Below are 12,848 nucleotides of genomic sequence, written 5' to 3'. Positions count from 1 at the left end.
ACTGTGCTAAGCACCCTACACAGGTCAACTCATAAATTCTCAGAACAGGTGGGAAGGGAGGTGAATGCCATTATTCCCATTTTATAATTGAGGAAGCTGAGGCCTAAAGAGGTGAAGGTCTTGACCAGGAGCACCCAGGTTGTACGTGGCAGAATTGAGGTTGAAATCAAAGGCTGACTGAAGGCACAGTCCCTGCGACATGTTGTGTGACATGTTTCATTGCTTCTGTGCACCACACTCTGACTTATGTTGGAAAAGACTTTAACATGTTAAAATCAATGTGTTATTTGGAATAGAGAATTTGTTCTCATGGTCAAAATTCAAAGTCTGCAAGAGGACATAAAGTGGATAGTCTCTCTCCCTCCTGCATCCCCCAGTTCCTCTCCCCAGGTGGCAGCTGGTGATATCGGTTTATCTTCCAGGGATGAAAAGCCTCTCTGAAGGCCCCTTTAGATCTCTTTTGATTTTCAGGAAAACCAAAGTCCTGCCTCAGCTGGGTGCTCTTTGGGGCTTTCACCCCCCTGCCACTTCCAAGGCCACCAGCCAGGTGTCAGCTGCCAGAGGGAAGGAGGATTTGGAGGAGTTGGGAAGAGGCTGACCTTGGGAGTGATGCTCAAAGGAGTCTTTAGTTTTATCTGCACTGCTCCAGCTTTAGAAAAGGAGAACTGATTTATGCATTTCTTGTTATTAACAGTCAGGTAAAAAAAAATAGTGCCCCCTTCAGAGAGCAGTCGTGAGAGGATGAGGGAGAGGACCTGGTCTGTGCTAAGTGATCAACATATGGCAGGTGTCGTTACTGTCACCTCTGTTATGACCGCAAAGGAAAAGAGTCTGAGGGGAAAGAGGTCTTGAGGACTTGATACCTGTGAAATCTTTTTAACCTCATTTCTTCCCTCCAGCAAAAAGATGTGGGGATGAACGAGCCGCTGGTGGACCGCGAGGGCTACCCCCGGTCAGATGTGGACCTGTACCAAGTCCGAACTGCAAGGCACAACATCGTCTGTGAGTGACCCTCGCTGGGGACATCCCGCACTTCGCTGTAGGGGATGTTAAAGGCATGCAGTGAAATCACCAAGATTCCGTATTATCTGCTTCCCTCACCTCTGCCTTGATGGGATTATCTCATTGTCTCCATAGAGGGACCGAGAACTAAAGGAATGGGTTAGAACTCCAGGAGTCTATATTTATGGTTTCATTTTGTTTTTAAGAATTTTGCTTCATTGTGGGAAATATATTGCAATGACAACAGAAACCCAAGTCAAATATTGCTTACAATCCTAATCAAATAGGTTATGAGTTAGGAAATATATTTAGCTGTTAACAGTAGTGACTGACCACGGTCACTCAGACAGAGAAGAGTTCAGTCCCTCAGTAGAGACATTTGGAGATACGCAGTGCAGGGCTGGCCATCCCAGACCCAGCCTCTGCCATCCTTAGGAGACGTCGTCCATCTCCAGCATCACCATGTCCGTGTGCCAGGCGGGATAAAAGGGAAGGACGAAGGTAGGAAGGACAAAAATTCCTAGACCAGCTGGCACCCCTCCTTCTAAGGATCTGTGCTGCCTGCCCCACTCTCACGCCCTGCGTCAGTTTCTGCTTTCCCCTTGTAGGCTCCTCTGCCTGGAAGAATGTTGGGGAACGTGCCCCACGATGGGCTTGTCACTGTCGTAAATTAAATCTCACTTATGTATGTGTGTATGTATATATAAATGTGCAGGTAGGTGTGTATGTATATATAAATGTGTATGCATGTGTGTATATATGTATGTGTATGTATGTATATATGTGTATGCATGGGTATATTATGTATATATGTGTATGTGTATATGTGTAGGTATGTGTATGTATGTATATATGTGTAGATATGTGTGTATGCATGTATACATGGGTATATGTATATATGTGTGTGTAGGTATGTGTACTTATGTGTATGTGTAGGTGTGTGTGTATATATATGTTTGTAGGTGTATGTGTACTTGTATATGTATGTGTAGGTATGTGTGTGTATGTATATATGTGTGTGTAGGTGTATGTGTACTTATGTATATATGTGTAGGTAAGTGTGTATGTATTTATTATCAAGAACAGAGAGAGAGAGTAGAGGTGGGCTAGTATATTTTAGTCTTCTTTTTCTGCTATAACAAATCATCACAGACTTAGTGGTTTAAAATGTCACAAATTTATTACCTTATAGTTCTGGGAGGTGAGACATCCATGTGGGTCTCACTGGGCTAAAATCAAGGTGTCACCAGGGCTCTGTTCCCTCTGGAGGCTCTAGGGAGGAACCCATTTCCTCGTCTTTTCCAGCTTCTGGAAGCTGCCCACATTCCTTGGCTTGCAGCTCCTTCCGTCTCCAGAGCCAGCAATCACATCTCTCCAGCATCTGCTTCTGTCATCACGTCCCTTTATCTCGCTGTCCTGCCTCTCTTTCACTTGTGAAGACCCTTGTGATTACAGTGGGCCTGGCACTGGGATAGTCCAGGATAGTCTCCCTGTCTCAGGGCCGTTGACTTACCCACACCTGCAAAGCCCCCTTTGCCATGTGAAGTAGCATATTCACAGGTTCCGGGGATGAGGACGTGAATTAAGATTTGGGGCCATTTTTCACTCTGCCACAGGTGGGCGACCAGCAGTCCTACCACAGAGTCAGATTAGAAGGGAACTCGTTGCCCACATTTTCCCCTTAATGACTTCTGCTCTGCCTTTTGCACCTTGACTCCATCTGCAGCATGTTTTGGTATAAGGCCGGGCTTCTCAATGGGGGTACAAGTAACCCTGGGTTGGGACACAGCTTAAGATGCCAGAGGTTCCTCAGAGCCACAGTGTGATCATAGAACTTCTTAGAGCATCACTTTGAAGATTTCGGGAAAGGAAGCGTGCCATTTTAATATTAAAACAAATAGGAAGATACAGAGGAGGGAAAACCCATGTTAAGGCAATCAGACTAGAGGGAAATTTGGGGCTTTTGGCTACACCCTGTGACTCCCTAGGGATGCAGCCCACGTGCTTCCCAGTTAGGATTCTGGGGGAAAGCTGAGAAGCCCTAGCCCACAGTGTGAGGGTAGGCACTGACTTATTTTCTCCCAAATAGTTGGCCTAATGTTCCAACACCATTTATTAAATAGTCTGTTCTTTCTCCATTAATTTGAAATGCTAACAGTATTACATGGTAAATCTTTAGATATGCTTACATCTCTTTGTGGGTTTTTTGCCCTGTTCCATTAATCTATCTTTTTGGGTGCTCATATCACACCGTCTTAATGACTTTAATATACTTAAGAGTCTGGTTGAGCAGTTCGTTTTTATTGGTCTTGTTTTGGAAAACTATTGGCACAAATTTATCTCAAAAAGTAGACTTAATTTTTTGAGAACAGTTTTAGATTTATAGAAAAATTGGGAAAATAACCCAGAGAGGTCCCACATGCTTTATACCCATTTCCCCTGTTGTTAACGTCTTATATTAATGCATGCTGCATTTATTACAACTGCAAGTTTGTTTTTTGTGTGTGTACTTTGGAGATATTTTGTCTGGAAAAAAAATTTTGACCTGAAGTGACAGGAGCAGAAACCAGGTCATGTAGCCTTGTGTGTCCACAGTCCCACAGTCCAGGGCACCTGGAAAGTCTGAAAGTCTGTGACCCAGGGATGCTAGACATGGACTGGTCTGCTCAGGCCTCTGAAGCTCCCCCCAGGGAACTGGCTTGAATGAGGCATGGAATCCAGAGCAGTAGAGGAAGGTGTTCTTAGGTTAAAAGAAAGTTATCAGGGGTGGGTGTAGCTCAGTGGTAGAGTGTGTGCTTAGCATGCACAAGGTCCTGGGTTCAATCCCCAGTACCTCCACTTAAAAATAAAATAAAATTAAAAATTAATTTAAAAAAATACATAAAGAACCCCTCCCCCCCAAAAAATCAAAATCCCAGCCAGCCTACTGGAGTGGCCTGCAGAGACCTTTCCTCAGCCAGCACGCGCTTTACAGCATTTCAGGTTAGCCATCAGTACTGAGAAAAAGCAGAGGATTTCACCCGCAAACTCCTAATTTCCAGCCTTTCTCCCTGTCACTGCTCCCAGACTGAACATCACCAGTAGGCTTGGCGTCATATTTTTTTCTAGAGGCACTAAGAGAAAAGTGGAAGCCTCCCTCCCCCACGACGGCTTCACTTGTTCGCATGACCCTCGTGCTCGCCCCTGGTCTGCATGTGAGTTTGTGGCCATGGGTTCAGCGGGACGAGTCCTTCCTTCTGCTCACCTTTCAGGTCTCAGCTGAAATGGTGCTGCCTTTGGGAGGCTGTCCCTGATCTCCTAGACTAGCAAGGCCAGGTCCCCTGGCAGGGTCAGCCCTCGTCACAGTCATCAGATGTCTTTGGAATTACTTGTCCCACAGCTGCTTTCCGTGCAAGACTGTAAGCGTCACGAGGGCAGCCCCTCTGTCCTGTTCACAGACGGGCCCTCGGCCTCTAGCCCAATGTCTGGCACGTAGTAAGTGCTCCTTGCATATTCAGTGAGTGAATGTGGGGGTCTCGCGTCCTCAGCTGTCCTCCTTGGCCCCTGATATGGTGCTCTCCTCCCAGGTTTGCAGAACGATCACAAGGCGGTGATGAAGCAGGTGGAGGAGGCCCTGCACCAGCTGCATGCTCGTGACAAGGAGAAGCAGGCCCGGGACCTGGCTGAGGCCCACAGGGAGGCCACGAACCACGGCCAGAGCCAGGGCCTCAGCCCTTCTCAGGCCTTCGCCAAAGTCAACAGCATCAGCCCCGGCTCCCCGGCCAGCATCGCAGTAAGCCTGGCTGGCCGCCTAAAGCCACACCCAGAGGGCCTTGGGGCAGGGCTGCAGGCCGTGGGGGTGGGGGTCGGGGGGACTGTGGGCAAGCAGAGCCTCTCTCTTTCTCACTCATGCGGCAGATGCTGATGGAGGCCTGCTGGCAGCCCAGCCGCGCGCTGGGAACAGAGTTTCAGGGGGGCGTCGGCCCCTGCTGCCCACTGAGCTGGCCGGGGGTGGGGGGACCAGGGACACAAGGTAGAAGGTGATAAATGTCCCAAGGGGAAAAGAAGATCTCTTCTTGGGGCTGATTTTAGTTGGATGTTGAAAATAGACACGAGAGTGACAGCGATGGATGCCACTTCTCGAGCCCTTACTTTGCACCACGTGTCCTGACTCACGTAGCACACCTGTGGTGTGTTCTAGAAAGTTTTAACATGTTTATTGGACTGTCACTCACATACCATAACTTTTACCCATTTAAAGTGCCTATATGATTCAGTGGCTTTTAGTGTAGTCAGTCAATTTTAGAATCCTTTCATGATCCTGGAAAGAACTCCTGTGCCGACTAGCTGTTACCCTCAACCCCCTGTCCTCCCCCCACCCCTGGCAACCACCATCTGCTTTCTGTCTCTATGAATTTGCTTATTTTGGACAGTTCATATATATGCAAATGGAATCATACACTATGTGCTCCTTTTTAGCATCATGTTTTCAAGGTCCATTTCCATGTTGGAGCACGTATCTCTCTACTCCCTTCCTTTTTACCACTGAGTCATAATGTGCTGTGTGGATAGACCACATTTTGTTTCTCTATTCATCAGTTTATTTCCATTTCTTGGCTATTACGAATAATGCTACTGTGAACACCATGTGCGCGTTTTTATGTGGCCCTCCATTTAATAATTAGCCACCTTCTGGGGTAGGTACTACTCTCTCCCGTTTCACCCATGAGAAAAGCCTCCAAGACCTGAAGGGACTTGTGCCAGGACACAGAGCTTCCAGAAGGTGGAACTGGTCCTGCTAGTCCACTTTAGTGATCACGAGACTGTAGGTCACATACAAGCTCCGTTTATTCACCACTGTGTTCACAGCTTCAGCACTGTGCTGTCGTCAGCCCGTGACAAATATTTGTTGAAGGGATGAATGGTGATATGCGTTCTTAGAATTGAAAGGTCACTCTAGTTCTGGGTCAGCATTGCGCCTGTGGCTGCTTGCTTGGGGGGGTGTCTAAGGAAAACATGTTTAAATTCTGACCCCTGAACAAAATAGGCCAGACTGGCCTGCCTCTTCTTGCCCCTGAACCTGGGTCAGGACCCCAGAGGGCAGTGTTTGGCTTTTCTGCACGTTCCTTGGCCTCCACAGCAGCCAGCTTTCATCAGATAGCTTTTATCAGCCATTGGGCCGACCTGCCCCTGGAGGAACCCCTGGAGGAGGTGGCCCAGTTATCTCCTGGCCCCTCCTGCACGAGGTAGGTAAATCCCAACCTCTTTGCTTCGTGCCTGCCGTTCTCCCCTGTAGAAAACATGCTCTTGACCTTGACATTAAATTGTGTGGGAGGGTAAAAAATACCGGCAGCACGTTTACCCTCTAGCCTGGTTTTCTGTTTTCTCTTCTCTCTTTAGGGTCTGCAAGTGGATGATGAGATTGTGGAGTTTGGCTCTGTAAACACCCAGAACTTCCAGTCGCTGCATAACATTGGCAGTGTGGTCCAGCACAGTGAGGGGGTGAGTTAGGGTGATGTGGCATTGGGCCAGTAACCCTGGAATTGCCAGGGCTGGGAAACCTTGCCAGGGCCTTTACTGCTGCCCTCAGGGTGCTGTTACTCAGGCACAGTCCCCGCTCAGGGCCTTTGCATTTGCTGTTCCCTTTGCCTAGAATGCTTGTCCCCCCACCCCCTCTTATTTTCTTCATCTTCTTCCCTCACCCTCTCATCCTCCTTCCCTTCTTCATCTTGTACAAACGCTACCTTCTCAGTGAGGCCTTTGTGGCCACTGTATCTAAAACACCCCTCTCCTGCTTCCTATGCCTGTTTGCATTTAATAAGGTTTCTTAGAAATCTTTTCATCTGGGTACATCCCTTGCTCTTTTTTTTTTTACTGCTGCATAGTACTCCGCTGTGTGAATGGGCTGCAGTTTGTCCACCCATTGCCTTATCCCTGAACATCTTAGTCATCTCCTGTTGTATCCCAGTGTGAACAGTTGTGCACACTTGTTCACAGCTGTGCATACCTGTGGGTTCTTCTCAGAGTAGATACCAGAAAGTAGAATTATAGGCTCTAAGCAAATGCACACTTAAAATTTTAATAGGTAATTTGAAAAAGTTACCCTGACCAACCGTATGTGAGTACAGTCGTCCCTCGGTATCCATGCAGGACTGGTTCCAGGACCACCGCAGACACCAAAATCTGCAGATGCTCAGGTCCCACGGTTGGCTCTCCGTATCTGCAGTTCTGCATCCGCGGGTTCAAGCAACCGCGGATCATGCAGCACTGTATTTATTGAAAAAAAATTCATGTATAAATGAACCGAAGCTGTTGAAACCCATGCTGTTCAAGGGTCGGCTGTATCATATCATCAATAGTACTCTTTTATTAGTGATCTTTTAATAGCTTTCCGGAAATTGCATCTTGTTTTACTTGGCATTTTCCTGGTTACCAGTGAGGTTGAGTATCTTTTTTTATATGTTCATTAATGTTTATATTTTTATTTCTATGAATTGTCTCTGAATTTTTTTAATGGATAGTCATTTATTAAAAAGCAGTTTACTCTGGAAAAAATAAAAAAGGAACTACAAAGAATATTATGTATTAAGTTCAAATCCTAGTATTTAAACTTCTCTGAAGCAATTTATGCTTCAGTAATTAAAAGAGAGAAGAGATGAAGAGTTAATAAGATGAAGAATTATCTGTGAATCTTTTTTTTATTGGGTTATTTGTCCTTTTTAAAACTGATTTACAGGAACTCTTTCTATGTCTGAGATATTAAACCTTTGCCTGTTTACATATTGTGTATGTTTCTCCTGATTAGATCCTTTTAATTTTGTTTATGGTAACTTTGATTACTTGAAAGGTTTTTTTTTTTTCGTTCAGTTGGATATTCATTTTGTTGAATTAACATTACAGGGCTCTTCAGTGCCAAAACCGTACCTGAGAATTTAAATGAAGAAATATGGTGCAATGCGTGGTAGTATAGTGATGTTCAAACAGCAGTAGGTTAGAACTTGATTTGTGTGCATTTTGATAATTTCATTCCTTAAAGATATAATAAAAGATGAAATTCAAAATTGGCTGCAGTCTTCCAGTTTCTGGCAGACTATGCTGTTAAAAACATTTCTACCTAATCATTTCGGCTTGTTTCTCAGTAATGTAACCCCAGCAAAACTTTTTTTTGGCAAAGATCCATATTTTGCAGGAGAAATATGGGGCTCAAAGTAAAGTTTTTGGTTCCCAAATGAATCTTCAGATCAACCAACAATTCTTGGTTTGTCTTGCGCCCAGTCAACCCTGTCTTGGCCGCACTGCTCATCCACGTGGAACTCATCAGAAGGCAGGCAGTGGGCCGAGAAACAGCTGGCTGGTGCCTGCGCCCCTGCTAGAGGTCGGGCCTTCAATTCCACACCGACTGACACCGTCATCAAATTTGTGCTCGTGTGGACAAGTTTAAAATTTGTATTTTGTCAGATACGTCAGTTTTTTGCTTTATGGCTTTGGCATTTTGTGTCTACTTAAAGAAATTCTTCTAGTACTTTAATTGTTTTGTCTTTAGCTTTTCTTTAATCCATCTGGAATGTGTCTTTTATTTTTATTTTTTATAAGTTTAATTGAGTTCACATACCTTACAGTTCACCCACTTAAAGTGCATAATCCAGTCATTTTTAGTATATTCATAGAGTTGTGCCTCCATCACCACAGTCAATTGTGGAACATTTTCATCACCCCCAGAAGAAGCCTTGTACCCATTAGCAGTCACTCCCCATGCCCCCGTGTACACCAACCTCTGGCAGCCACTAAACTGCTTTCTGTCTCTATGGACTTGCTTATTCTGGACATTTCATATAAATGGGATCATACAGCATGTGATATTTTGTGACTACTCTCACTTAGCATTGTGTTTTCAAGGTTCATCCATGTTGGAGCACATATCAACACTTCATTCCTGTTTGTGACCAAATAACATCCCATTGTATGGATGAACCGCTTAAACCACGTTCTATTTATCTGTTTATCATTGATGAATATTTAGGTTGTATCCACTTTCTGGCTATTATTATAGAATAGTAACTATAATAGAATAATACTTCTGTGAACATTCTGTATAAGTTTTTGTGTAGACATATGTTTTCATTTCTCTTGAGTTCATGGCTCACCTGAAATTAACTTTTGTGGATGGCGTGAAGCAGGGCACCAAACTTAATTTTTTTCCCCAAATGGATAGTATTAGTCCCAGTAACATTTACTGAAGAGTTAGTACTTTACCCGCTCATTTTTATCGCCACTTCTGTTACATGATTCTGATATGTGGGAACGTTTATTCCATGGCCTTGGTCTGGTCTGAGCCTTTCTGCGTTTCCCTGGAACAAATCCGTTTGTTCCTGGCCTGTTTCCTTTTAACCCCTTGCCATATAGCACCTTGTATGTCTACTGGTGAGTGGAAAAATCACCCCAAAACTTCAGCAGCTTAAAACAACGAACATTTATTGTTGCTCACAGTTTCTGAGGGTCCGGCACTCAGGAGTTGTGTAGCTGGGTGGTTTTGGTCAGGGTCTCTCATGAGGTTGTGGTCAAGATGTAATCAGAGGCTGCAGTCATCTGAGAGCTTGACTGAGGTTAGAAAATCTGTTTCCAAGATGCTTTACTCACAGAGAGGCTTCAGTCCTTCATCACGCTGGGCCTCTCCACGGGGCTGCTGCTCGGTGGCGGCGGGGCCCCCCAGGGTGGGGGATCCATGGGGAAGCAGAGCGGAGGCAGCAGCGCCTTCTCCGGCTCCGTCTCTGAAGCTTCACACTGTCACTTCCACTTGATTCCACTCCTTAGAAACACCTCACTAAGCGCAGCCTACACTCAAAGGGAAGGGAATTTGACTTCAACTCTTGAAGGAAGCAGTATCTCAGCATTTGTGGACATAACCTAAACCACAACACAGGGTTTGTATTTTCTCCAGTTACTCAGCTACCACTTGTCCAATTTCTCTAAGCTTTTCATTTTCTCTGCCGCCTCTCATCTTTGCAGTCTCCTTTCCCATTTTACTTATTTATCCTTGGGGCGTTGTATCCTTGTTACTGCTTTACTGTTCTGTCATCACTTTCATGAGGTTTTGAGAGGTGGTGCAGATGTGGGTTCGTTCTGTTATGTTTACCCAAAGTCTGTTTTTCATTCCTTCCCCACCTCCTGCGCCCCCGCCCCAACCCCAGCTTGCTAGTGTGTTACAGTTTACTCATGTCTCTTGGGTGGCTTGCTGCACATACTTTTACACTTTGTAATTGTCTGAGCTTGTTCTTACTGGTTTGTTTTGTAAATATGTTTTTTTTTTTTTTCTGGAAGAGGTAACACATACACATGGTCAAAACAGAACTCAGAGAACATTAACAATGAAAAATCTCCCTCTCCGAGTCCATTTCCTCTCCTCCAAAGGCAGCCACTTTCTAGCCATGTGTCCTTCCAGGGACAGTCCATTCACACATCAGCAGACAGAGCTACTGGTTGCTTTTATTAAAGTATAATTTACCTACAGCAAAATTCACCCTTTGCAGTGGACGGTACTGTGAATTTTGACAACTGTGTATAGTTATATAAATGTCACCAAATGAAGATACAGGGCAGTTCCACCACCCAAAATGGCCTCATCCTTTTATAGTTAACTTCTCTCCTTCCTGTCCTCGTTCCTCCAAAAAACCCCACTGATCTCTGCCCATCCCTTTAGCTTCTTTTCCAGAATGTTCTGTAAGTGGAACTGCACAAAATAAAGCCCTTTAAGTCTGGCTTCTTTCACTCAGTGTCATTCATCTGAGGTTCTTACGCATCGTCAGGTGCATCTTTAGGTCATCCCTTTTCATGGCTGCGTAGTGCTCCACGGTTCAGTGAACTCCAGATCGTTTATCCATTTACCAGTAAGGGATGTTTAGGTTCTTTCCAGTTTTTGGTGATTACTCATAATAGCTACTGGGTTTTAATCTGTCTTTTCTAGTTAAATATATTCTTAGGCTCCTTAGGGTCTAGAAATCCCTTTTTAAAAAATTGAGGTATAATTGACATATTAGTCGCAGGTGTACAATGAAATGATTCAATATTTGTATATATTGTGAAATCATTGCCACAGTAAGTCTAGTTTAACGTCTGTCAACATCCATAGTTAGAGAATTTCTTTTTCATGTGATAAGCGCTTGTAAAATTTACTCCCTTAGCAATTTACTCCCTTAGCTATGCAGTAGAGTATTATGTACTATAATGTACACATGGTGACTGTAGTTAATAATACTGTATAAGTCTTTCTTTACAAAAGTAGTTATTGAACATTTTTGAGTAACAGAACCTTTTCTTCAAATGAAATTTCCTGGGGAATTCCAATATATCAAACAAACAAAAGCTACGGTGCTGGGATGGGCTGGAGGGGGTGGGGAGAACTTCACCCTCTCAGGGCCCTGGGTCCTTCTGGAACTCTTTGGGCTTATACCCAGATGTTTAATTACATGTTTAAATGGTAATTGTATTTTCTATTTTTAAAGGAATAGCCATACTGTTTTCCACAGTGGCTGCACCATTTTACATTCCCATCAGCAGTGTACAAGGGTTACAATTTCTCCACATCCTTCCCAACTCCTGTTATTTTCTGGGGTTTTTTTTGTTTTTGTTTTTGTTTTTTTTTTGATAGTAGCCATCCTAATGGGTGTGAGGTGATATCTCATTTAGTTTTAATTTGCATTTCTTTTCACATGCTTATTGGTACATTTGTACATCTTTCTTGGAGAAATGTCTATTTAAGTTCTTTGCTTATTTTTTAATTGGGTTGTTTTGTTGTTATTGTTGAGTTGTAGGAGCTCTTTATATATTCTGGATATTAATCCCTTATCAAATATATGATTTGCAAATATTTCCTCCCATTCTGGTTGGTGGGTTGCTTTTCACTTTGTTGACAGTGCCCTTTGAAATACAAAAGTTTTTAAATTTTAATTTGTAATTTTTATCTTGTTTTAAGTTGTAATTTTCTTTGGTATGTATTGTACCTACTTGACTTTTTAAATTAAAGTAATACATACACATAGTAAAAAACAATTAATGGTACAGAAAGATATAAGAGTAAATGTCTTCTTTTACTCCAACTGCTAGTGCTTCTTTCTGGAAGTAACCACTGTTAACAGTTTATCTTCCAGAAAACTTTGTATGCATCAAGCAACACATATGTCTGTTTATTTATTGATTGATTGAATTTTTAGAGTTTTTGTTTCTTTTTAATTTTTACTTTTATTTTTAAAGTATTATTATTTTTTGAAGCATAGTTGATTTATAACACATATGTCCTTTTAGGACATACAGTCAAATGGGTTTATACTTGGCTGGTTTTGTTTTGTTTCGTTTTTACTAAAACTGCTTATTCACCATACTATATTTGAACAATACTTTACTGAGGGATATTTTGGGTGTTTTCAGTTTCTGAATTTATAAACAGTCCTGGAATGAACTTTGTTCATATATCATCTTGTACTTTTGCAAAGTGTCTCTTGTATGCACCTTTTAAAGATTTGTTGTTGTTGTTGAGGGGAGATGTGTTTCTCCAGGAAGACAGTACAAATTTCTAGCCCCACTGGCTGCCCACGAGTGCCAGATCCCCCACGTTCTCAACACTGTACGAATTATGCTTGAAATAAGCATCTTTATCAATCTGGTGGGCAAAAAACAGCCTCCTCCTAGCCTGAATCTCTGAGCGCTGATGAGGTTGAACATAAAATGAGCTTATTTTCCTTTCAGAAGCCCCTGAATGTGACAGTGATCCGCAGAGGGGAGAAACACCAGCTCAGACTCGTGCCAACACGCTGGGCAGGGAAAGGGCTGCTGGGGTAAAGTATCCGTGCCTGTTCGTTCACACTGCCGCGTCC

General features: G+C 43.5%; 1 protein-coding gene across 4 annotated transcripts in view; it reads left to right on the top strand.

Moving 5' to 3' along the window:
- PSMD9 (proteasome 26S subunit, non-ATPase 9) overlaps positions 1-12,848 on the top strand; it is a 30,345-nt gene that overhangs the window by 15,829 nt on the left and 1,668 nt on the right. For 2 of the 4 annotated variants that reach the window (XM_074356346.1, XM_074356345.1), the window contains exons 2-5: positions 900-1,002; positions 4,569-4,774; positions 6,382-6,483; positions 8,257-10,738. In XM_074356346.1, the coding sequence (XP_074212447.1) occupies positions 915-1,002; positions 4,569-4,774; positions 6,382-6,483; positions 8,257-8,487 (627 nt within the window). In that variant the 5' untranslated portion in view covers positions 900-914 and the 3' untranslated portion in view covers positions 8,488-10,738. The other 2 variants (XM_010969673.3, XM_045506453.2) reach the window with 2 other exon arrangements.

This window comes from Camelus bactrianus, chromosome 32, assembly GCF_048773025.1.
Source record: "Camelus bactrianus isolate YW-2024 breed Bactrian camel chromosome 32, ASM4877302v1, whole genome shotgun sequence".
Lineage (NCBI taxonomy): Eukaryota > Metazoa > Chordata > Mammalia > Artiodactyla > Camelidae > Camelus > Camelus bactrianus.
Note: the sequence above shows the minus strand (reverse complement) of the source record. Positions and strands in the feature narration are given on the sequence as shown.